The sequence below is a fragment of the Salvelinus fontinalis genome, unplaced genomic scaffold, assembly GCF_029448725.1.
Source record: "Salvelinus fontinalis isolate EN_2023a unplaced genomic scaffold, ASM2944872v1 scaffold_1357, whole genome shotgun sequence".
Classification (NCBI taxonomy): Eukaryota; Metazoa; Chordata; class Actinopteri; order Salmoniformes; family Salmonidae; genus Salvelinus; species Salvelinus fontinalis.
This window is the reverse complement of record NW_026601566.1, coordinates 16,450-42,828: the sequence shown is the minus strand read 5'-3', so window position 1 is coordinate 42,828 and position 26,379 is coordinate 16,450. Positions and strand designations below refer to the sequence as shown.

General features: G+C 48.3%; 1 protein-coding gene and 1 pseudogene across 1 annotated transcript; both read right to left on the bottom strand.

Annotated features, from left to right (window-relative positions):
• Positions 1 to 3,321: 3,321 nt before the first annotated feature.
• Positions 3,322 to 25,399, bottom strand: LOC129849069 (uncharacterized). The gene is made up of 8 exons (XM_055916122.1): positions 24,659 to 25,399; positions 18,556 to 18,618; positions 16,777 to 16,853; positions 6,669 to 6,761; positions 6,337 to 6,524; positions 5,884 to 6,015; positions 5,043 to 5,278; positions 3,322 to 4,342 (listed from the first exon to the last, which is right to left on the bottom strand). Exons 1-8 carry the CDS (start codon positions 25,397 to 25,399, stop codon positions 3,725 to 3,727), a joined length of 2,148 nt encoding a protein of 715 aa, XP_055772097.1. The 3' UTR covers positions 3,322 to 3,724.
• LOC129849070 (U2 spliceosomal RNA) lies at positions 21,826 to 22,005 on the bottom strand (annotated as a pseudogene).
• Positions 25,400 to 26,379: the final 980 nt, after the last annotated feature.

Below are 26,379 nucleotides of genomic sequence, written 5' to 3'. Positions count from 1 at the left end.
ATACATATGAGATGAGTAATGTAGGGTATGTAAACATTATATTAAGTGGCTAGTGATACATTATTACATACATTTCTATCAATTCCCATTATTAAAGTGGCTGGAGTTGAGTCAGTATGTTGGCAGCAACAGATAGAAGCTGTTTTTCAGTCTCTCGGTCCCTGCTTTGATGCACCTGTACTGACCTCTCCTTCTGGATGATAGAGGGATGAACAGGTAGTGATGCACCTGTACTGACCTCTCCTTCTGGATGATAGAGGGGTGAACAGGTAGTGATGCACCTGTACTGACCTCACCTTCTGGATGATAGCGGGGTGAACAGGCAGTGATGCACCTGTACTGACCTCTCCTTCTGGATGATAGCGGGGTGAACAGGTAGTGGCTCAGGTGGTTGTTGTCCTTGATGATCTTTATGGCTTTCCTGTGACATCGGGTGGTGTAGGTGTCCTGGAGAGCAGGTTGATGCACCGTATCCCAATGACCTTTTTGTCCTCTGGCGCAAGACTGAGTTGGTACACCGTGCTCTCTAAAAGGTACCCAAGGTATGGTGATGGACTGAGATGTCCATCAATGGCATCCTTCAGGACATCCATTTTTTTGCCATAGGGTTGACTACTCTGCTGCAAATTGATGTTAAGAGGTGTACCAGATTGTCCAAAAGCTTGACCGGATCTGTTTGCTCCGCCTCAAATGACTTCACTGCAACTTGTACGTCGGACAGGATTGATTTCAAGAATGTCAGGTAGACATAGTTGGTCTTGTCCCCACATTGTAGCCTGTACATTTAATATTTGCTGCTTTGGCAGCAGCTACTCTTCTTGGGGTCCAGCAAAATTAAGGCAGTTTATACAATTGTAAAACATTACAATACATTCACAGATTTAACAACACACTGTGTGCCCTCAGGCCCCTACTCCACCACTACCAGGGTGGGTATAATTTGTGGAATGTTCCAACAGGAATCTGTTCCAAAAACTTCATTAATAACAAGGTTGCCAACAAACAACACATACAAAGTTGTATAGTGGCAGAATAAGATAGTGGACTACTTCATCAAGTTTTTCACTCACCACGTTTATTCAGTTTATTGGGGCGGCAGGAGAGTAGCCTAGTGGTTAGAGCGTTGGACTAGGAACCTGAAAGGAGAGTTTACTGTCTAGCCAGACAACTAGATATTTGTAGTTGTCCACATCATTTAAGTCAGACCCGTCCAGAGTAGTGATGCTAGTCAGGCGGGCGGGTGCGGGAAGCAAACGGTTGAAAAGCATGCATTTAGTTTTACTAGCGTTTAAGAGCAGTTGGAGGCCACGGAAGGAGTGTTGTATGGCATTGAAGCTCGTTTGGAGGTTTGTTAATGCAACCGCTGTGTCAGGTTCTACAGGACCTAGGGGTTCTACCCAACACCGATACCTGGACCCACCTGATGTCCTCCATTACCTGTTCTCCAGGACCTAGGGGGTTCTACCCAACACCCAGACCAACCTGATGTCCTCCATTACCTGTTCTCCAGGACCTAGGGGGTTCTACCCAACACCCAGACCAACCTGATGTCCTCCATTACCTGTTCTCCAGGACCTAGGGGGTTCTACCCAACACCCAGACCAACCTGATGTCCTCCATTACCTGTTCTCCAGGACCTAGGGGGTTCTACCCAACACCCAGACCCACCTGATGTCCTCCATTACCTGTTCTCCAGGACCTAGGGGGTTCTACCCAACACCCAGACCAACCTGATGTCCTCCATTACCTGTTCTCCAGGACCTAGGGGGTTCTACCCAACACCCAGACCCACCTGATGTCCTCCATTACCTGTTCTCCAGGACCTAGGGGTTCTACCCAACACCCAGACCCACCTGATGTCCTCCATCACCTGTTCTCCAGGACCTAGGGGTTCTACCCAACACCCAGACCCACCTGATGTCCTCCATTACCTAGGGGTTCTACCCAACACCCAGATCTGGACCCACCTGATATCCTCCATTACCTGTTCTCCAAGGCCTAGGGGTTCTACCCAAGAACCAGACCTGGACCCACCTAATGTTCTCCATTACCTGTTCTCCAAGGCCTAGGGGTTCTACCCAAGAACCAGACCTGGACCCACCCGATGTTCTCCATTACCTGTTCTCCAAGGCCTAGGGGTTCTACCCAACACCGATACCTGGACCCACCTGATGTCCTCCATTACCTGTTCTCCAAGACCGAGGGGTCCTGCCCAACACCCAGACGATGTCCTCCATTACCTGTTCTCCAGGACCTAGGGGGTTCTACCCAACACCCAGACCAACCTGATGTCCTCCATTACCTGTTCTCCAGGACCTAGGGGGTTCTACCCAACACCCAGACCAACCTGATGTCCTCCATTACCTGTTCTCCAGGACCTAGGGGGTTCTACCCAACACCCAGACCAACCTGATGTCCTCCATTACCTGTTCTCCAGGACCTAGGGGTTCCTACCCAACACCGAGACCCACCTGATGTTCTCCAGGACCTAGGGGTTCTACCCGACATCCAGACCTGGACCCACCTGATGTTCTCCAGGACCTAGGGGTTCTACCCGACATCCAGACCTGGACCCACCTGATGTTCTCCAGGACCTAGGGGTTCTACCCAACACCCAGACCCACCTGATGTTCTCCAGGACCTAGGGGTTCTACCCGACACCCAGACCTGGACCCACCTGATGTCCTCCATTACCAACCACCCTCCAACTTTTCATGACATCATCTACAGCTACTGTTGAGTCATGTTGTCAATATCTGCTAAGAAAGTTCTGGTTCTGTCATACTGGGCCCGTAATGTGATATATACAGATGAACTAAAAACACGAGCAATGCAAACAGTCAGAACAAAGAGAGCAGCCTGGACACTCTCCCTCTTCAAGTCTCCATGACAAGACTGGCTGCCTGGTAGGAACAAGTGACAGGCAGAACCTCCCAACCACCTGCTCTATATTCCACACCCCAGAATGGGTCTATGATTGCCATGTGAGTAAACCAAGAAATCTGTGAAAGTAAACGAATGCCAAGTAAATATTGCCGGGTTTGGTTTTCACAGCTGTTTTACAACGTGTTCATATTTGTAAGGTATCCTTTGATGGTATTAGTTGAACATGAATTGTTGTATCCTAAGACATAAAATAGATACATATACATTTCAACCACAAGGGTGCGCTAATGAGCTACGAGAGAGAGAACAAAATGAATCCTAATAAAAGGACTGAAATTAGATGATTCCACTGTAGATCAGGGTTCATATAAAAACATGACAGCCAGTGTATGACAAACTGAATCATATATGAATGGAAATGATCTGACTTCGTGATCTGTAAGATGAGTAACTTTAATACCTCAATCAGATTACACATGTTCTTCACTATTTACAAAACGTAGCGACGTTTAAGACATGGATTTCATGCTGTAATATTAACGAAGGACCCAAAAGTAGTTTGAAGTTATGTTTTCATTTTATTAGCTAAACTAAAAACTTGTGTAAACGGAGAAATTGTCGCAGAAATCAGGCTTGTTTGCGTAGCGATGATGAAACGTTGATTAATGTGCACTGTCTCTGTAAAAACTCAAACTCAAAATAACGCAACTGTACAGAGCCTCCGGACCGCATTTCTGGATCAAGTATAAATCTGCTTTTAGGGTGACAGTCTTGATTGAAGGGTCAAGGCAACGTCAGGGGTCAGGATGACAGTCTTGATTGAAGGGTCAGGATGACTTCAGGGGTCTTGGGTCTCCCAGACTTCATCCTCATAGTTGGGGATGGAGGTCTGGGAGTGGTCTTCAGAGTGACCATCTCCATAACTAGCATTCAAAGCCCAGTCCATTGTGGTTTCCTGGAGGGGATGTGACTGTGAGCAGGCTGGTCCACTCTGTGTGTTCTCCTCCATGCTCTGGTCTTCTCCCACTTGTTGGGCTCCAGACTGCTCAGACACAGTCCCCCGGACCTCAGGGTTAGAGTTCAGCTGAGTTACGACATCAGGGTTTGAGGCGGCATCTGGCATCTCCTCAGGATGGACATCATTCAAAATGTCCACCTCTGAAGGTCCCTGACAGACTGGTGGTTTCTGGGTACCTTCTAGTGATGACCTCACCTGGTCACCTCTTTCATCTGGACCAACCAGAGCGGTAGCTGGGAGATCATCTGCTCTCAGATTATCTGCTCTCACTTCCTGTGTCTGGAGGTCAAGGTCAGGGTCACCTGTGGTCCCTGTTCTGCCCAGAGTTCCATCCTGGTCCTGAGTTTGACCCTCCACTACAAAGAAGTTGTTTCGGACAATGTAGCGAACACACTGCAGGAGCACGTTCCTCTCATGGCGGATGTCTGGGGCCAGTAACTGTAAAGGTCAGGGGTCATAGAACAATTCAGCAGGTAGAAAAAATACCAACTACACATGCTACCTACACATGCTACCTACACACGCTAACTACACACGCTACCTACACACGCTACCTACACACGCTAACTACACACGCTACCTACACACGCTAACTACACACGCTACCTACACACGCTACCTACACACGCTAACTACACACGCTAACTACACACGCTAACTACACATGCTAACTACACATGCTAACTACATACGCTACCTACACACGCTAACTACACACGCTACCTACACACGCTACCTACACACGCTACCTACACACGCTACGTACACACGCTACCTACACATGCTACCTACACATGCTACCTACACATGCTAACTACACATGCTAACTACACATGCTAACTACACATGCTACCTACACATGCTACCTACACATGCTACCTACACATGCTACCTACACATGCTACCTACACATGCTAACTACACATGCTAACTACACATGCTAACTACACATGCTACCTACACATGCTAACTACACATGCTAACTACACATGCTACCTACACATGCTACCTACACATGCTAACTACACATGCTACCTACACATGCTACCTACTTTCACAATACAGACGTAAATGTTTATCTTTTATCTCAACACTGTAAAATCAGTTGTCCCTCGTTGCCTCTTTCCCGGTGTCTTACCATCTCAAGCAGAGTGGCGCGGCGCTGTTGGGGGGTGGCCATGTTGTTTCGTCCTCCCCTCGCTCCTCTCCCCCTACCAGGTCTATGAGGACCAGACCCAGGCTGTGGTTCCCGGGGGGGCTCAGGGTAGAGTCTCTTAGCCCCAGATGAAGCACTGTTCTGGGGCTTGGCTGGCAGAGCCTTCAGCATTGCCTGGTTCTCCTTCAGCAGCTGACTTGTCCTCTGGATGGGCAGGACTGAGACACGTGTTGAGTAATGAAATATAATGAAAGTCAAAAAATATTAAAGCTAAAATGACAAGTAACAAGTCAGACGTCATAGTATTTTAAAAGCTGTTTTTAGGTCTTACGTTCAGATTCAACAACAAGTCCATAGTAAAACACTGGAATCATTGGCGACGTCTTCTGTTTGTTACCTCCATACGGGGGACAACAGGCCTCCATACGGGGGACAACAGGCGGGGGACAACAGGCCTCCATACGGGCGACAACAGGCCTCCATACGGGCGACAACAGGCCTCCATACGGGCGACAACAGGCCTCCATACGGGCGACAACAGGCCTCCATACGGGCGACAACAGGCCTCCATACGGGGGACAACAGGCGGGGGACAACAGGCCTCCATACGGGGGACAACAGGCCTCCATACGGGGGACAACAGGCCTCCATACGGGGGACAACAGGCCTCCATACGGGGGACAACAGGCCTCCATACGGGGGACAACAGGCCTCCAGGCGGGGGACAACAGGCGGGGGACAACAGGCCTCCATACGGGGACAACAGGCGGGGGACAACAGGCCTCCATACGGGGGAAACAGACAGCTGACATTTAAAGCTCACCTTGTGGTTCCTGGTCGCTGTCGCTGTCCGTCATGGAGCCGTAGCTGGCCATCAGAGATCCCAGCCCTGATGTCATTTGTTTAGGGGCCACAGTCACCCCACTTCCACTGGCTGGCTCCTCTGTATCAGAGTCTACAGAGGTCAGAGGTCAGAGTCAACAGAGGTCAGAGTCAACAGAGGTCAGAGTCTACAGAGGTCAGAGTCTACAGAGGTCAGAGTCTACAGAGGTCAGAGTCTACAGAGGTCAGAGTCTACAGAGGTCAGAGTCTACAGAGGTCAGAGTCTACAGAGGTCAGAGTCAGGGTCAGAGTCAACAGGGGTCAGAGGAAGGGTCAGAGGAAGGGTCAGAGTAAGGGTCAGAGTAAGGGTCAGAGTCAACAGGGGTTGTGTATACAGGGAGAGACATTAGGACCTTTAAAAAGCTTGTCTCTGGCAGGTTCCTGGATCACTGACCTGGGTCACTGTTGGCCAGAGCCCCCAGAGGGTCTCCGTCCCTGGGGAACTGAGTGAGGGGTGGAGGCCTCTCCGTGGGGGTTTGAGTGGGGTGTGGTGGTCTCTCTGACGGATGAGGACCCGGTCTGGCCCATCTGCCTCTCTGGAACCTTCCACCACGCTGTCCACGACCTCTACCCCTCATCCTCCTAACAACAGGACACACAGCGTGACCTTAATAGTTCAGGGTAGGTCCTGGAGGAAACTTGTGCATCAGTAGAATATCATCCTGTTGTATTTGTAACCTAACTTGTACCAACCAATAAAACGTACGAAGAAGAAAGTAGACGTACCCAAACTGAGCCGTTTCCAGCACCGCGCCAGTCTCCTCCCTGGCATCCATCACTTTCCTCCTCTTCTCCACGTTCACCAGGGTTGGGTAGTTCCTGTACACAAAGAGACTGATGTTGTGCTTTCTGATAGTGTCACGTGACCTTGAAATTACTAAAAAGTGTTTCCTTCAAAGGGTTGATTTTTGGGACCCGTCCTCTTTACTATTTATATAATAATATTGGCCTCCCGGGTGGCGCAGTGGTCTAGGGTACTGCATCGCAGTGCTAGCTGCGCCACCAGAGTCTCTGGGTTCGCGCCCAGAGGGTTGATTTTGGGACCCGTCCTCTTTACTATTTATATAATAATATTGGCCTCCCGTGGTCCAGAGTCTCTGGGTTCGCGCCCAGAGGGTTGATTTTTGGGACCCGTCCTCTTTACTATTTATATAATAATATTGGCCTCACGTGGTCCAGAGTCTCTGGGTTCGCGCCCAGAGGGTTGATTTTTGGGACCCGTCCTCTTTACTATTTATATAATAATATTGGCCTCCCGTGGTCCAGAGTCTCTGGGTTCGCGCCCAGAGGGTTGATTTTGGGACCCGTCCTCTTTACTATTTATATAATAATATTGGCCTCCCGTGGTCCAGAGTCTCTGGGTTCGCGCCCAGAGGGTTGATTTTGGGACCCATCCTCTTTACTATTTATATAATAATATTGGTACATCTGCAAAAACCTGTAACATATGCTGATGATACTTCTGTACGCCATTGGCCCTGCTGCTGACCAATCAGAGCTGCCATCGGATGTGGTTAGCTATTGGCCCTGCTGCTGACCAATCAGAGCTGCCATCGGATGTGGTTAGCTATTGGCCCTGCTGCTGACCAATCAGAGCTGCCATCGGATGTGGTTAGCTATTGGCCCTGCTGCTGACCAATCAGAGCTGCCATCGGATGTGGTTACCTTGCAGAAAGCCCTTGTGAATTTCAAATGGGTCCTTCATGCGGGGAAAAAACTAAATACCCCTCGTTTTTTTCTCATTTTCAGAGAGATATTTCAGATTTCAGTTTACACATTTATGCATTGGTCCTCTCATTGAGCAGCCTTGATGCATTGGTCCTCTCATTGAGCAGCCTTGATGCATTGGTCCTCTCATTGAGCAGCCTTGATGCATTGGTCCTCTCATTGAGCAGCCTTGATGCATTGGTCCTCTCATTGAGCAGCCTTGATGCATTGGTCCTCTCATTGAGCAGCCTTGATGCATTGGTCCTCTCATTGAGCAGCCTTGAGGCATTGAACGGTCCTCTAAACAGAACGCAGGCTGGACCCTCTACTTCCTGTCCTATACAGACAGCAGGCTGGACCCTCAACTTCCTGTCCTAAACAGAACGCAGGCTGGACCCTCAACTTCCTGTCCTAAACAGAACGCAGGCTGGACCCTCAACTTCCCTGCAGCCCCTCATTATGGGGCTTCCCATTTATCAGAAGGCAGCAGACATTACTCTAAAACTCTGGGATACAGAGTTCACATTTTACCAGGAGAGTTGACTGAGAACACCGGTTTAATACTCATCAATGCATCATGTATCAGGTGGTCAGCTGGATCTCTCCAGTAGATCACTTCCTGTATCAGGTGGTCAGCTGGACCTCTCCAGTAGATCACTTCCTGTATCAGGTGGTCAGCTGGACCTCTCCAGTAGATCACTTCCTGTATTAGGTGGTCAGCTGGACCTCTCCAGTAGATCACTTCCTGTATCAGGTGGTCAGCTGGACCTCTCCAGTAGATCACTTCCTGTATCAGGTGGTCAGCTGGACCTCTCCAGTAGATCACTTCCTGTATCAGGTGGTCAGCTGGACCTCTCCTGTAGATCACTTCCTGTATCAGGTGGTCAGTTGGATCAAAGCATCACGTCTGGAGGAAACCTGGCACCATCCCTACGGTGAATCATGGTGGTGGTGGCATCATCATGCTGTGAGGATGTTTTTCAGCAGCAGGGACTGGGAGACTAGTCAGGATCGAGGGAAAGATGAACGGAGAAAAGTACAGAGAGTTCCTTGCTGAAAACCTGCTCCAGAGCAGGACCTCAGACTGGGGCGAAGGTTCACCTTCCAACAGGACAACGACCCTAAGCACACAGCCAAGAGAATGCAGGAGGGGCTTCGGGAAAAGTCTCTGAATGTCCTTGAGTGGCACAGGCAGAGCCTGGACTTGAACCCGATCCAACAGCTCTGGACAGACCTTAGAATGGGATAAACTCCTCAAATACAGGTGAGCCAAGCTTGTAGCGTCATACCCAAGAAGACTCGATGCTGTAATCGCTGCCAAAGGTGCTTCAACAAAGTGCTGAGTAAAGGGTCTGAATACATGTGGAAGTCTTCATTTTTATATAAATTAGCAAAAAAAAAATCTAAACCAGTTTATGCTTTGTCATTGAGACATTGTGTTAAAAATAACGCTGTAACGTAATAAAATGTGGATAAAGGAGTCTGAATACTTTCCGAATGCACAATCACAAAAAGTCAGTATCTAGTGTGGCCACCAGCTGCATTGAGAACTGCAGTTCATCTCCTCATTGACTGCACCAGATTTGCCAGTACTTACTCTGAGTTACCCCACTCTTCCACCAAGGCACCTGCAAGTTCCCGGATATTTCTGGGGGGGGGGGGGACACGCACAGAACAAGCAGTATGGCTGGTGGCATTGTCATGTTGGAGGGTCATGTCAGGATGAGCCTGCAGGAAGGGTACCACATGAGGAAAGAGGATGTCTTCCCTGTAACGTACAGCGTTGAGATTGCCTGCAATGACAACAAGTTCAGTCCGATGATGCTGTGACACACCGCCCCAGACCATGACGGACCCGCCACCTCCAAATCGATCCCGCTCCAGAGTACAGGTCTCGGTGTAACGCTCATTCCTTCGACGATAAAAGCGAATCCGACCATCACCCCCGGTGAGACAAAACCGTGACTCGTCAGTGAAGAGCACTTTTTGCCAGTCCTGTCTGGTCCAGCGACAGTGGGTTTGTGCCCATAGGCGACGTTGTTGCCGGTGATGTCTGGAGAGGACCTGCCTTATAACAGGCCTTCAAGCCCTCAGTCCAGCCTCTCAGCCTATTGTGGACAGTCTGAGCACTGATGGAGGGATTGTGTGTTCCTGGTGTAACTCGGGCAGTTGTTGTTGCCACTGATGGAGGGATTGTGTGTTCCTGGTGTAACTCGGGCAGTTGTTGTTGCCACTGATGGAGGGATTGTGTGTTCCTGGTGTAACTCGGGCAGTTGTTGTTGCCACTGATGGAGGGATTGTGTGTTCCTGGTGTAACTCGGGCAGTTGTTGTTGCCACTGATGGAGGGATTGTGTGTTCCTGGTGTAACTCGGGCAGTTGTTGTTGCCACTGATGGAGGGATTGTGTGTTCCTGGTGTAACTCGGGCAGTTGTTGCTGCCAACCTGTACCTGACATTTATTACAAGCACAACGAACATATTTGAAGAGTGTTTTTATGATAAGACTAAAAGTTTATCCGTTTTTTGGGGTGTTCCATGCTCAATAAAAGTCCAATGTACCCTTGGAGTCACAGCATTTGAAAAAGGCATTTCTGAATAATAAAAGTTCAACATTTGTTTTGACCCCAGGGGTGGCACCCCCTACAGGACATGACCCCAGGGGTGGCACCCCCTACAGGACATGACCCCAGGGGTGGCACCCCCTACAGGACATGACCCCAGGGGTGGCACCCCCTACAGGACATGACCCCAGGGGTGGCCCCCCCTACAGGACATGACCCCAGGGGTGGCACCCCCTACTGTACATGACCCCAGGGGTGGCACCCCCTACAGGACATGACCCCAGGGGTGGCACCCCCTACAGGACATGACCCCAGGGGTGGCACCCCCTACTGTACATGACCCCAGGGGTGGCACCCCTTACTGTACATGACCCCAGGGGTGGCACCCCTTACTGTACATGACCCCAGGGGTGGCACCCCCTACTGTACATGACCCCAGGGGTGGCACCCCCTACTGTACATGACCCCAGGGGTGGCACCCCCTACAGGACATGACCCCAGGGGTGGCCCCCCCTACAGGACATGACCCCAGGGGTGGCACCCCCTACTGTACATGACCCCAGGGGTGGCACCCCCTACTGTACATGACCCCAGGGGTGGCACCCCCTACAGGACATGACCCCAGGGGTGGCACCCCCTACAGGACATGACCCCAGGGGTGGCACCCCCTACAGGACATGACCCCAGGGGTGGCACCCCCTACAGGACATGACCCCAGGGGTGGCCCCCTCTACAGGACATGACCCCAGGGGTGGCACCCCCTACAGGACAAGACCCCAGGGGTGGCCCCCCCTACAGGACAAGACCCCAGGGGTGGCCCCCCCTACAGGACATGACCCCAGGGGTGGCACCCCCTACAGGACATGACCCCAGGGGTGGCACCCCCTACTGTACATGACCCCAGGGGTGGCACCCCCTACTGTACATGACCCCAGGGGTGGCACCCCCTACTGTACATGACCCCGGGGGTGGCACCCCCTACAGGACATGACCCCGGGGGTGGCACCCCCTACAGGACATGACCCCGGGGGTGGCACCCCCTACAGGACATGACCCCGGGGGTGGCACCCCCTACAGGACATGACCCCGGGGGTGGCACCCCCTACAGGACATGACCCCGGGGGTGGCACCCCCTACAGGACATGACCCCGGGGGTGGCACCCCCTACAGGACATGACCCCGGGGGTGGCACCCCCTACAGTACATGACCCCGGGGGTGGCACCCCCTACTGTACATGACCCCAGGGGTGGCACCCCCTACAGGACATGACCCCAGGGGTGGCACCCCCTACAGGACATGACCCCAGGGGTGGCACCCCCTACAGGACATGACCCCAGGGGTGGCACCCCCTACTGTACATGACCCCAGGGGTGGCACCCCCTACAGGACATGACCCCAGGGGTGGCACCCCCTACTGGACATGACCCCAGGGGTGGCACCCCCTACAGGACATGACCCCAGGGGTGGCCCCCCCTACAGGACATGACCCCAGGGGTGGCCCCCCCTACAGGACATGACCCCAGGGGTGGCCCCCCCTACAGGACATGACCCCAGGGGTGGCCCCCCCTACAGGACATGACCCCGGGGGTGGCCCCCCCTACAGGACATGACCCCGGGGGTGGCCCCCCCTACAGGACATGACGCCAGGGGTGGCCCCCCCTACAGGACATGACCCCAGGGGTGGCACCCCCTACAGGACATGACCCCAGGGGTGGCACCCCCTACAGGACATGACCCCAGGGGTGCCACCCCCTACAGGACATGACCCCAGGGGTGGCACCCCCTACAGGACATGACCCCAGGGGTGGCACCCCCTACAGGACATGACCCCAGGGGTGGCACCCCCTACAGGACATGACCCCAGGGGTGGCCCCCCCCTACAGGACATGACCCCAGGGGTGGCCCCCCCTACAGGACATGACCCCAGGGGTGGCACCCCCTACAGGACATGACCCCAGGGGTGGCACCCCCTACTGTACATGACCCCAGGGGTGGCACCCCCTACAGGACATGACCCCAGGGGTGGCGCCCCCTACAGGACATGACCCCAGGGGTGGCACCCCCTACTGTACATGACCCCAGGGGTGGCACCCCCTACTGTACATGACCCCAGGGGTGGCACCCCATATAGGACATGACCCCAGGGGTGGCACCCCCTACTGTACATGACCCCAGGGGTGGCACCCCCTACAGGACAGATCAGCTGGTAAAGGCTTTATAGAACTCGACCAGGCCTCTCCCTAAACAGAACGCAGGCTGGACCCTCAACTTCCTGTCCTAAACAGAACGCAGGCTGGACCCTCAACTTCCTGTCCTAAACAGACAGCAGGCTGGACCCTCAACTTCCTGTCCTAAACAGACAGCAGGCTGGACCCTCAACTTCCTGTCCTAAACAGAACGCAGGCTGGACCCTCAACTTCCTGTCCTAAACAGAACGCAGGCTGGACCCTCAACTTCCTGTCCTAAACAGAACGCAGGCTGGACCCTCAACTTCCTGTGCTAAACAGAACGCAGGCTGGACCCTCAACTTCCTGTCCTAAACAGAACGCAGCCATTTCCGAATAATAAAAGTTCAACATTTGTTTTGACCCCAGGGGTGGCACCCCCTACAGGACATGACCCCAGGGGTGGCACCCCCTACTGTGGGTGGCACCCCCTACTGTGGGTGGCACCCCCTACAGGACATGACCCCAGGGGTGGCCCCCCCTACAGGACATGACCCCAGGGGTGGCCCCCCCTACAGGACATGACCCCAGGGGTGGCCCCCCCTACAGGACATGACCCCAGGGGTGGCCCGCCCTACAGGACATGACCCCAGGGGTGGCCCCCCCCTACAGGACATGACCCCAGGTGTGGCCCCCCCTACAGGACATGACCCCAGGGGTGGCCCCCCCTACAGGACATGACCCCAGGGGTGGCCCCCCCTACAGGACATGACCCCAGGGGTGGCCCCCCCTACAGGACATGACCCCAGGGGTGGCCCCCCCTACAGGACATGACCCCAGGGGTGGCCCCCCCTACAGGACATGACCCCAGGGGTGGCCCCCCCTACAGGACATGACCCCAGGGGTGGCACCCCCTATAGGACATGACCCCAGGGGTGGCACCCCCTACTGTACATGACCCCAGGGGTGGCACCCCCTATAGGACATGACCCCAGGGGTGGCACCCCCTACTGTGGGTGGCACCCCCTACAGGACATGACCCCAGGGGTGGCACCCCCTACAGGACATGACCCCAGGGGTGGCACCCCCTACTGTGGGTGGCACCCCCTACTGTGGGTGGCACCCCCTACAGGACATGACCCCAGGGGTGGCACCCCCTACAGGACATGACCCCAGGGGTGGCACCCCCTACAGGACATGACCCCAGGGGTGGCACCCCCTACAGGACATGACCCCAGGGGTGGCACCCCCTACAGGACATGACCCCAGGGGTGGCACCCCCTACAGGACATGACCCCAGGGGTGGCACCCCCTACTGTGGGTGGCACCCCCTACTGTGGGTGGCACCCCCTACAGGACATGACCCCAGGGGTGGCACCCCCTACAGGACATGACCCCAGGGGTGGCACCCCCTACTGTGGGTGGCACCCCCTACTGTGGGTGGCACCCCCTACAGGACATGACCCCAGGGGTGGCACCCCCTACAGGACATGACCCCAGGGGTGGCACCCCCTACAGGACATGACCCCAGGGGTGGCACCCCCTACAGGACATGACCCCAGGGGTGGCACCCCCTACAGGACATGACCCCAGGGGTGGCACCCCCTACAGGACATGACCCCAGGGGTGGCACCCCCTACAGGACATGACCCCAGGGGTGGCACCCCCTACAGGACATGACCCCAGGGGTGGCACCCCCTATAGGACATGACCCCAGGGGTGGCACCCCCTACTGTACATGACCCCAGGGGTGGCACCCCCTACAGGACATGACCCCAGGGGTGGCACCCCCTACTGTACAAAAATCTGAAATATTGGCTGGATTCACAAGATGTTGGTCTTTCATTTGCTGTACACCGTGTATTTTTCATAAATGTTTAATGATGAGTATTTAGGTATTTCACGTTGGTTTCTGTAGTTATTCTAGCTGCTTTGGTGAGACTACTGCAATGTAAAACTATGATTTATACCTGAAATATGCACATTTTTCAAACAAAACATATGCTATACAATAAATATGTTATCAGACTGTCATCTGATGAAGTTGTTTCTTGGTTAGTGGCTAATTATATCTTTATTTGGTCGAAATTGTGATAGCTACCTATGCAGTACAAAAATTGTGAAAAAATGCTTTTGTGTCTTTTGCTATCGTGGTTAGCTAATAGAAATACATATTGTGTTTTCCCTGTAAAACATTTTAAAAATCAGAAATGACGGCTGGATTCACAAGATGTGTATCTTTCATCTGGTGTCTTGGACTTGTGATTTCATGATATTTAGATGCTAGTATTCGGCCCCGTGTGGCTCAGTTGGTAGAGCATGGCTTCAATATTCCCAGGTAAGAAGTTATAGGTTGTAGTTACTATAGGAATTATAGGACTACTTCTCTCTCTACCATTTGTATTTCATATACATTTGACTATTGGATGTACTTATAGGCACTATAGTATTGCAGCCTAATCTGGGGAGTTGATGGGCTTGAAGCACTGTTTGAATGCTGACGAGCCTGCTGCTGCCTACCACCGCTCAGACTGCTCTATCAAATCATAGACTTAATTATAATAAACACACAGAAATACCAGCCTGCTGCTGCCTACCACCGCTCAGACTGCTCTATCAAATCATAGACTTAATTATAATAAACACACAGAAATACCAGCCTGCTGCTGCCTACCACCGCTCAGACTGCTCTATCAAATCATAGACTTAATTATAATAAACACACAGAAATACCAGCCTGCTGCTGCCTACCACCGCTCAGACTGCTCTATCAAATCATAGACTTAATTATAATAAACACACAGAAATACCAGCCTGCTGCTGCCTACCACCGCTCAGACTGCTCTATCAAATCATAGACTTAATTATAATAAACACACAGAAATACGAGCGTTTCATTAATATGGTCAAATCTGATTACCGACTGTTATGAAAACTTGAAATCTGCCCTAATTAAATCGGTCAACCTCTTATCTATACAAGGGGTACCGGTACAGAGTCAATGTGGAGGCTATATACAGGGGGTACCGGTACAGAGTCAATGTGGAGGCTATATACAGGGGGTACCGGTACAGAGTCAATGTGGAGGCTATATACAGGGGGTACCGGTACAGAGTCAATGTGGAGGCTATATACAGGGTGTTACGGTACAGAGTCAATGTGGAGGCTATATACAGGGGGTACCGGTACAGAGTCAATGTGGAGGCTATATACAGGGGGTACCGGTACAGAATCAATGTGGAGGCTATATACAGGGTGTTACGGTACAGAGTCAATGTGGAGGCTATATACAGGGTGTTACGGTACAGAGTCAATGTGGAGACTATATACAGGGTGTTACGGTACAGAGTCAATGTGGAGGCTATATACAGGTGGTACCGGTACAGAGTCAATGTGGAGGCTATATACAGGGGGTACCGGTACAGAGTCAATGCGGAGGCTATATACAGGGGGTACCGGTACAGAGTCAATGCGGAGGCTATATACAGGGGGTACCGGTACAGAGTCAATGTGGAGGCTATATACAGGGGGTACCGGTACAGAGTCAATGCGGAGGCTATATACAGGGGGTACCGGTACAGAGTCAATGTGGAGGCTATATACAGGGGGTACCGGTACAGAATCAATGTGGAGGCTATATACAGGGGGTACCGGTACAGAGTCAATGTGGAGGCTATATACAGGGGGTACCGGTACAGAGTCAATGTGGAGGCTATATACAGGGGGTACCGGTACAGAGTCAATGTGGAGGCTATATACAGGGGGTAACGGTAGAGAGTCAAATGTGGGGGCTATATACAGGGGGTAACGGTACAGAGACAATGTGGAGGCTATATACAGGGTGTTACGGTACAGAGTCAATGTGGAGGCTATATACAGGGGGTACCGGTACAGAGTCAATGTGGGGGCTATATACAGGGTGTTACGGTACAGAGTCAATGTGGAGACTATATACAGGGTGTTACGGTACAGAGTCAATGTGGAGGCTATATACAGGGGGTACCGGTACAGAGTCAATGTGGAGACTATATACAGGGGGTACCGGTACAGAGTCAATGCGGAGGCTATATACAGGGGGTACTGGTACAGAGTCAATGTGGAGACTATATACAGGGGGTACCGGTACAGAGTCAATGTGGAGGCTATATACAGGGTGTTACGGTACAGAGTCAATGTGGAGACTATATACAGGGGGTACCGGTACAGAGTCAATGCGGAGGCTATATACAGGGGGTACTGGTACAGAGTCAATGTGGAGGCTATATACAGGGGGTACCGGTACAGAGTCAATGTGGAGGCTATATACAGGGGGTACCGGTACAGAGTCAATGTGGAGGCTATATACAGGGGGTACCGGTACAGAGTCAATGTGGAGGCTATATACAAAACATTCTACTGACCTGCGCCTCTCCGCTCTCCATTTAGAAATCTCCTCTGGAGTGTCCAGCTTGATTCTCTTTGCCCCTGGGGCGTGGTTCTACAGGAGATGGTACAGGAGGAGGTTAAACACATGGTTCCAGACAGGAGGAGGTTAAACACATGGTTCTACAGGAGGAGGTTAAACACATGGTTCCAGACAGGAGGAGGTTAAACGCATGGTTCCAGACAGGAGGAGGTTAAACGCATGGTTCCAGACAGGAGGAGGTTAAACGCATGGTTCCAGACAGGAGGAGGTTAAACGCATGGTTCTACAGGAGGAGGTTAATCACATGGTTCCAGACAGGAGGAGGTTAAACACATGGTTCCAGACAGGAGGAGGTTAAACACATGGTTCCAGACAGGAGGAGGTTAAACACATGGTTCCAGACAGGAGGAGGTTAAACACATGGTTCCAGACAGGAGGAGGTTAAACACATGGTTCTACAGGAGGAGGTTAAACACATGGTTCCAGACAGGAGGAGGTTAAACACATGGTTCCAGACAGGAGGAGGTGAAACACATGGTTCCAGACAGGAGGAGGTGAAACACATGGTTCCAGACAGGAGGAGGTTAAACACATGGTTCCAGACAGGAGGAGGTTAAACACATGGTTCCAGACAGGAGGAGGTTAAACACATGGTTCCAGACAGGAGGAGGTTAAACACATGGTTCCAGACAGGAGGAGGTTAAACACATGGTTCCAGACAGGAGGAGGTTAAACACATGGTTCCAGACAGGAGGAGGTTAAACACATGGTTCCAGACAGGAGGAGGTTAAACACATGGTTCCAGACAGGAGGAGGTTAAACACATGGTTCCAGACAGGAGGAGGTTAAACACATGGTTCCAGACAGGAGGAGGTTAATCACATGGTTCCAGACAGGAGGAGGTTAAACACATGGTTCCAGACAGGAGGAGGTTAAACACATGGTTCCAGACAGGAGGAGGTTAAACACATGGTTCCAGACAGGAGGAGGTTAAACACATGGTTCCAGACAGGAGGAGGTTAAACACATGGTTCCAGACAGGAGGAGGTTAAACACATGGTTCCAGACAGGAGGAGGTTAAACACATGGTTCCAGACAGGAGGAGGTTAAACACATGGTTCCAGACAGGAGGAGGTTAAACACATGGTTCCAGACAGGAGGAGGTTAAACACATGGTTCCAGACAGGAGGAGGTTAAACACATGGTTCCAGACAGGAGGAGGTTAAACACATGGTTCCAGACAGGAGGAGGTTAAACACATGGTTCCAGACAGGAGGAGGTTAATCACATGGTTCCAGACAGGAGGAGGTTAATCACATGGTTCCAGACAGGAGGAGGTTAATGCTTATAGAAATACATGTATAGAAGCAAGAGTGACATTTGTGGCTGCTTTGTGTGATGTTGTCTCTACATTCTTGACGTTTGTGCTGTTGACTGTTGACCCAGTAATGTTTCTACCATGTTGTTGTTGTTGTCATGTGTTGCTGACTTGTTGTTGTTGTCTTAGGTCTCTCTTTATGTGGTGTTGTTTCTCTTGTTGTGATGTGCACTTTGTCAAATATTTATACTGTATTTATTTTTAATCCCAGGCCCCAGTCCCCGCAGGAGGCCTTTTGCTAGGCCGTCATTGTAAATAAGAATTTGTTCTTAACCGACTTGCCTAGTTAAATAAAGGTTAAATAAAATAAAAAAAATATACAGAAGAGGTTAATGCTTGGTTCTATACAGATGAGAGGGGTTGATGGGTAATAGCCGAGGCTGGCGGTCTACTTACATTTTTCCAGTGAATGTTGACCAGCTTCTCATGAGCAGTGAAGCGGCAGTCTTCAACCGAGCACTATAAAACAGAAGTCTCTTTTACTAAAGGTAGACTAGCACAAGGCTTTTCCTGTTTTACTAAAGGTAGACTAACACAAGGCTTTGCCCGTTTTACTAAAGGTAGACTATCACAAGGCTTTGCCTGTTTTACTAAAGGTAGACTAACACAAGGCTTTGCCCGTTTTACTAAAGGGAGTCTAACACAAGGCTTTGCCTGTTTTACTAAAGGTAGACTAACACAAGGCTTTGCCTGTTTTACTAAAGGCAGACTAACACAAGGCTTTGCCCGTTTTACTAAAGGTAGACTAACACAAGGCTTTGCCTGTTTTACTAACGGGAGACTAACACAAGGCTTTGCCTGTTTTACTAAAGGTAGACTAACACAAGGCTTTGCCTGTTTTACTAAAGGTAGACTATCACAAGGCTTTTCCTGTTTAACTAAAGGTAGACTAACACAAGGCTTTGCCCGTTTTGCTAAAGGGAGACTAACACAAGGCTTTGCCCGTTTTACTAAAGGTAGACTATCACAAGGCTTTGCCTGTTTTACTAAAGGTAGACTAACACAAGGCTTTGCCTGTTTTACTAAAGCTAGACTAACACAAGGCTTTGCCTGTTTTACTAAAGGTAGACTAACACAAGGCTTTGCCTGTTTTACTAAAGGTAGACTAACACAAGGCTTTGCCCGTTTTACTAAAGGGAGTCTAACACAAGGCTTTGCCTGTTTTACTAAAGGTAGACTAACACAAGGCTTTGCCTGTTTTACTAAAGGTAGACTAACACAAGGCTTTTCCTGTTTTACTAAAGGCAGACTAACACAAGGCTTTGCCCGTTTTACTAAAGGTAGACTAACACAAGGCTTTGCCTGTTTTACTAAAGGGAGACTAACACAAGGCTTTGCCTGTTTTACTAAAGGTAGACTAACACAAGGCTTTGCCTGTTTTACTAAAGGTAGACTATCACAAGGCTTTTCCTGTTTAACTAAAGGTAGACTAACACAAGGCTTTGCCCGTTTTACTAAAGGGAGACTAACACAAGGCTTTGCCTGTTTTACTAAAGGTAGACTAACAAGGCTTTGCCTGTTTTACTAAAGGCAGACTAACACAAGGCTTTGCCCGTTTTACTAAAGGTAGACTAACACAAGGCTTTGCCTGTTTTACTAAAGGGAGACTAACACAAGGCTTTGCCTGTTTTACTAAAGGTAGACTAACACAAGGCTTTGCCTGTTTTACTAAAGGTAGACTAACACAAGGCTTTTCCTGTTTAACTAAAGGTAGACTAACACAAGGCTTTGCCTGTTTTACTAAAGGTAGACTAACACAAGGCTTTGCCTGTTTTACTAAAGGTAGACTAACACAAGGCTTTGCCTGTTTTACTAAAGGTAGACTAACACAAGGCTTTGCCCGTTTAACTAAAGGTAGACTAACACAAGGCTTTGCCCGTTTTACTAAAGGCAGACTAACACAAGGCTTTGCCCTCTGACACGTGGAAACCGGAGGGGGGAAGGGAGGGGGTGCACTCCACTCATATGCGCGTAGGCCGGAGGGTTAGGGTTAGGGGCCAGCGGCTACCTGGAGCTCTCTGATTGGCCTGCCATGGCTCCTGACCAATCAGTGAGGAACGTGGAGGTGATTGAGTCGGTGAAGGAATGGGAAGACTGGAAAGTCCAAGCTGTCCAAGTCATCAGATGATAAATCTGAGGAGAGATTAAATAGCATTAATACAACAAAAATAATTCTAAACACACCTTTAGTTTACAAAGTTAAACAGATGTATTTTTTCTTCAGTAACCTCATTGCGGGTCTGTCAGTCATGACAGATTTGACGAATATCCACTACGTTAGATCAGATTTGTTGAATGTGCACCAATCCCCCCCTGGTCTACGTTCCATTGACCTCTTTACCGCATCTATAGGACTACCCTGCCAAAAGGTACTTGTTAAAATACAAATACACCATGACAGCGCAATACACAAGGGGTGGAACAGTGGAAAAGGTACCCACAGGACAAACAGAATAAAATAGCACAAAACATTTCAGGGAAATTCTTGAAAATCTGTTGAAGTTACATAAAAACACTTTTCTGACAATTAGAGGAGTTTAGAAAAAAGTAACAATGCATATAAACAAAAAGCATTTCTTTTTTGACTAAAAACATGCAAATAGTATAAGTATATATATATATATATATATATAAGTACAAATGGCTTTAGAGTTCCAGAGCAGTGAAAACAATAGAAAACCAGCTAGTGGTCAGAGAAAACAGATCTGTAAATAAGTACAAATGAAAAGCAGTACATCCAAAACGACCCATTTGAAACTGAGCCGCAATCTGTGATTGATGGGATTGTGATGATACCGATAAATGAATCGTGCACACAATTATTCATTTCATTTATTTATCAGGAATCCAATTTGATGTGTATGAAATAGTTTGGTGAAATATGCATAAAAGGAGAGTAATTGCCCATAATTCTGCACCTGTGGATAGTTGATCATCCTGATTTAGTGACTGCAAAGAACATTTATGGATCTACTGGGATTTTTAAAAGAGACTAACTTTCTGTTTTGTCTGCTCTTGCACTCAAGAGATAAGTATAGATGTGTTCATATTTTTGCATATAGTCGTGTTATTTTGATGCATATATTTGCAATTTTGACGGTATAATATATTTTTATGTGTTTCAAAGACAACTACATTTGCAAAATGCATTTACTGTTTTTCCAAAGTTGTGTGTCTTGTGGACTCTGTTTTGAAAATCGACAACATTGTTCCAGAGAACTGCTTGTAGGTGATTGAGAGAAACGAATACATACAGGCAGTTGCTTGTGAGACAGTCCATGTTACCAGTACACGGCTTGAGCACATTTCATAGTTTATTCTGTATAGTCTTCTACTGTATATATTTACAATCATAACAAAAACATGTTTTAACTACTTTATTACTTAGCTATTTGTGTATATTTTTGATCGTGGCTATTGATTGCACTGTTGAGGAAAGTTTGCAAGTAAGCATTTCACTGTGCTCTGTATCCCGTGAAGAAAAATGTTTGAATAGAAGATGAACGCAGCCGGTTCACAGCGCCTGTCGTAGTCAATATAACGGTGACCGATTTAACCAGCGCTATCTAACCATCACTGACGTTGAACTGAAGTTGCTCAAAGTGAAAATACAATATAGACCAACGAAGCAACTCCGTTGACTGTCTGATTTCTATTTACAGCGGCAGGGGGTGCACCGTTCCTGGAGGTACTGCAATACCAGGTCGATGCGTGGAGTGGACGGAGCAAGCCCCTATTCCATCTCCCTGTTCCAAAAATCAATTTAATATATGGTCCCCAGATAGGGGACGTATCAGATATTAAACTGATAAGAACAGATTTTTTTTTTTTTTTTGGAAAAAGAATTTTTATTTACATTTCTCATTGAAATACAATTACATAATCAGTGCATTACATAACATCGATTCATAAAAACAGTATCCAAAAATAGTGTAACAATATAACAATAGCAAAACTACTCAAAAAAGTGCAGTTCTGCAGAACCTGACCAGTGTTATTACATTCAAGTTTAACTTGCCTCTAACAATCTCTAAAAAACAATACAAAGAATTCTATAAATACAAACATATACATATACCAAAGTGAATTCTGAATAAACCTCAGTGTATATCAAATATGTACAAAGGCTTAGCCTACATTTCAATTGGCTCTAAAAACATTTAAAGTGAAGGGTAAACCCCTTTCCATTTCTGTTTCACTGATACAATGCCCCACTTATCTATTTCGAATTGTATTCTTTTCCAAATGTCCTGTTTTATAAATTCAACTAATCCCGTCGGTGACCACTTGAGGGTGTCATTGACCGCACCACATCTGGCCTCCCAAAGTTTGGTCTTGATAAGGGACACCAGAGTCACTATTGCTAATAATTGCACCCTTTCCACATTTTTTAGTTCAAGTTTGGCTACCCCTTCATAATCAATGTTTTTTAAAATCACAAAAAATTGTTTAATTTTTCTCCAAACCAATTTGGCAAAAGAACATTCCCATAAAACATGGGGAATTGTTTCAATTGCAAAACAATTGTCCCTGGGACAAAATTTATTCAGGGTCAAATTATGATCATATAATGTTGATCTGACCGGAAGACGTCTGTGTAAAACAAGCCAATTAAAATCTTTCAGTCTGTTGTCTAACCCTTTTAATTGTGTCCGTAGCCAGGTGGAAGGCGATATTGGTAATCGGTCTCTAGGACGACAATTTTCTATTAATTTTTCGTATAGCAATCTGTGGTTGATTACGTTTTCTTTTACTTTGCAGACAGGGGTTTTCTTTGCCCATTCCACTATTTTCTTAAAATGTAATGGGATACTTTCAGCTTTTGGCTTACTATTATCCCATTCCACCATGAACCTTAACGGTACAGACAGCCAGAATTTGATTAAAATATGACATTTGTGTACAGAAGACGGCAAAAGACAACAAACGTTTGAATAGAACAACGCATCTAGTTTGAGAGGAATATGAGGGAAATCCCTTCCACCAGCCTCTATAGGCTGGTACATCCGATCTCTACGGATGTACTCATATCCCCCCCAAAAGAAATTAAACAGTGCCCGTATGAAAGTTTTCCTGAGAGACACCGGCATATGAAACACATAGGCAAGGTGAAGTAATGAAGGCAGAATGTCCGCCTTCAGCACTAACACCTTCCCACTAAAAGATAGTCGCCTCACTTTCCACAGTCCCAATCTTTTATTAAGAGATACTAGTTTTTCTTTCCAATTAAACATGTCATCTTTAATTTCATTTCCGAAAGATATGCCGAGCACTACCATTGGTCCTGTGCACACAGTCAAACCACATAACTGATCAGTTCTCCATTTCCACGGTCCCATATATTTTATTTCTGTTTTATTCTTGTTTATCTTTGACCCAGAGGCAACAGAGAATTCATCCATGACTTTGATAGACTCTTTCAAGCTCAGGTCGTCTTGTAAATATAAAACTGTGTCGTCCGCATATTGCGAAATTTTTAGGACATCCCCTCCGGGTAAACGGATGCCTTTGATGTTGTAATTTGTCCTAATTGCGCATGCAAAAGGTTCGATATATAAAACATACAATAGAGCAGATAGAGGGTCCCCCTGCCTGACACCTCGTAATTGCTTGATGACCGTTCCCATATTCCCATTAATATTTACCCTGCTACCCACATTACTATAAAGAATTTTTACCCATTTCATAAAATTATTTCCAAACCCAAATTTTCCCATAACTCTAAATAAAAACTCATGGCTTACCATGTCAAAGGCTTTTTCCTGGTCCAAATTCACAGTAATAGCTGGCAAGTGCCTTTCCTCTAAATATGCTTGAACGTCTCTGTGCAATTGCAAGTTCCAGGTTAATTTTCTCCCCACCACACCGCATGTTTGGTCTAAACCAACAACATATGCCATGGCAGATGATAGGCGATTAGTTATGGCTTTGCTTAATAATTTATAGTCAACACACAACATTGTTAAAGGTCTCCAATTTGCTAATGTCTTGGGGTCTCCCTTTTTGTAAAGTAGAGAGATTACCCCCTCGCACATCGAACCTCCCATATGCTCCAAACCAAATATACTTCTAAACACTTCCAACAGATGACATCCAATTAAATCCCAAAAAACGATGTAAAACTCTTTAGAGAGCCCATCCACTCCTGGTACTTTGTTATCTTTCATGCTCTTCAGTGCCATATAAATTTCATCTAATTTCAATTCCCCTTCTAATTGGTCTCTAATATCTAAAGGTATCTGCACATCCACGCATTTTAAAAATTTAGTCCCCTTCTCATAATCAATTGTTTGTTTTTGAAATAGCTGAGAAAAGTGATGTGTAGCGACACCAAGCATGCCATCTCCATCCTCAACCATCTCCCCATCTTGGTCCAATAAAGCCGAAATAGTCCTCCTCTTTCCCCGTGATTTAATTTGTTTGAAAAAATATGCAGAGCACTTCTCATCATTTTCCCGCTCTCTGGTCTTTTGTCGCTCTCCGCTCTTTTCCCGCTCACCGCTCTGGCGTAAGAGGGGGCTGCCTTCGGGCAGTGACGGAACAGGTGGTCCTCTGAGTTGCACAGACTGCAGCGCTTGGGCACGGTGCAATCCCTCATTATATGGCCCAGAGTCCCACAGTTTCTGCACCTTGTCTGGGTGCAGGCATCAGCGAGGTGCCCGTAGGTGCTGCACTTCCTGCAGAAACGAGGCTGACCAGCATACATAAGGTAGCCCCTGTCTGCTCCGATGGAAAACGAAGCGGGTGGATGGCGGTAGCCATCATGGCCGCTCTCGTCCTCCTTTAGCAGCACACGAAACTGCCTCTTCCCTGTCCAGATGCCCAGGGCGTCCTTAATGTCTCTCACTCCTGGCAAGATGGTCACGTACCGGCTGAGGTAGCACACTAATGTTTCCTCTGTGACCCATGGGTTGAACATGTGCACCGTTAGCACCCTCATGTTGTGCCTGCACAGGGACTCCACTTGAAACGCACTGAGGGCGGGTGCTGTCGCGTTCGCGCGGAAAAGCCCTCTCACCTCCTCCAGCCTGGTGATGGTGTAGAACGACACGTCGTAAAACTTCTCCGGTGTGTTCTGTTGCAGGCAGTGAACGTCGTCTGCTGTCAGGCTTAGCGGTCCAAAAAGAACTTCTTTCCCAAAGCGAAATCTCTCCATCAAACTATCATTTCCGGTCCATTGAAAACGCAGCGTGTTCTTCAGCCCAGCGGCTGCTGACTGTGATGTGGCCGATGTCGACATCGCACCTCCTTGTGGATCCCGCGGGTACTTCTCGCGATCTTTTTCTTGATCTTAGCCAAAAGGCCGAGAAGCGATACCCACAATGGTTTCGGGAGGAAGTGGCCGTTCTCCGACACGTCAAATTCGACAGCGGACACACCAAAATGAGCTCTGTATGCTTTTCTTTTTTTACCACGAAAAGGACAACGCTTGAAATAAAAGGTGGCATGGATTGGGAGTTGATCAACGTCAGGAATGACCACGTTTGACTGTTACAATGTAACACATTTGTAGGTTCTAATGCCACGTGGTCTTCGCCCTCCAATCAGAAATGAGAGGAAGCTTTGTTAAATTAACACCAGATCAACAGCTACATTGGAATAATAATATATTACGGGTGGGGGGGAACAATTTGGAGATAATTATATTGACATAACATTTGATCTTGTATCAAATATATCCGGTAGCGCTGCTGCCACAACTGAACTGAAGCAATTGTCCACTTGGTGGCGCCAGAGTTCCACCGACCGTCGCTTTTTCCTGGCTGTCCTGTGTGGTACAGCAAGCTGCATTTCAATGTTGAACCACTTGACTTCAATACATCGCCTACGAAAATAATGTGAACAATTAAAAATAGCCTGTCTTTTTTGTATCTCAAATTGACTGGCCATCTCGGCGGAAAAATATGATTTGACATTTGTTAGTTTAGATTTGTTTGTTTATTATCATATTTTTAGTTGTAAAAGTAATATAAATACAACACATTTTATATGATCAGATATTTTTAAACACGACACATTGAATTATGAAACAATTACACATTGAACAATTACATTTGATTTATTTTCTTTTTAACTAGTAAACCTACACATTCTGAACAATTGTAATTTGAAGCAGTGTATTGCTAGTTAACATGCTACCTAACTGATCAACAATTATAGGTACAAGCTAATAACAAGGTATATATGCTTTATTATTGAACAAGCAACTTTACTCCAATA

Excerpts from the sequence above, each read along its gene's own strand:
- LOC129849069 (XM_055916122.1), bottom strand. The coding sequence starts at position 25,399 with ATGTCGACATCGGCCACATCACAGTCAGCAGCCGCTGGGCTGAAGAAC. Across the intron at positions 18,619-24,658 it reads CCCCCTCTTACGCCAGAGCG|TGCTCGGTTGAAGACTGCCG; the intron begins GTGAGCGGGAAA and ends TCTGTTTTATAG. Across the intron at positions 6,016-6,336 it reads TCTGGCCAACAGTGACCCAG|ACTCTGATACAGAGGAGCCA; the intron begins GTCAGTGATCCA and ends TGACCTCTGTAG.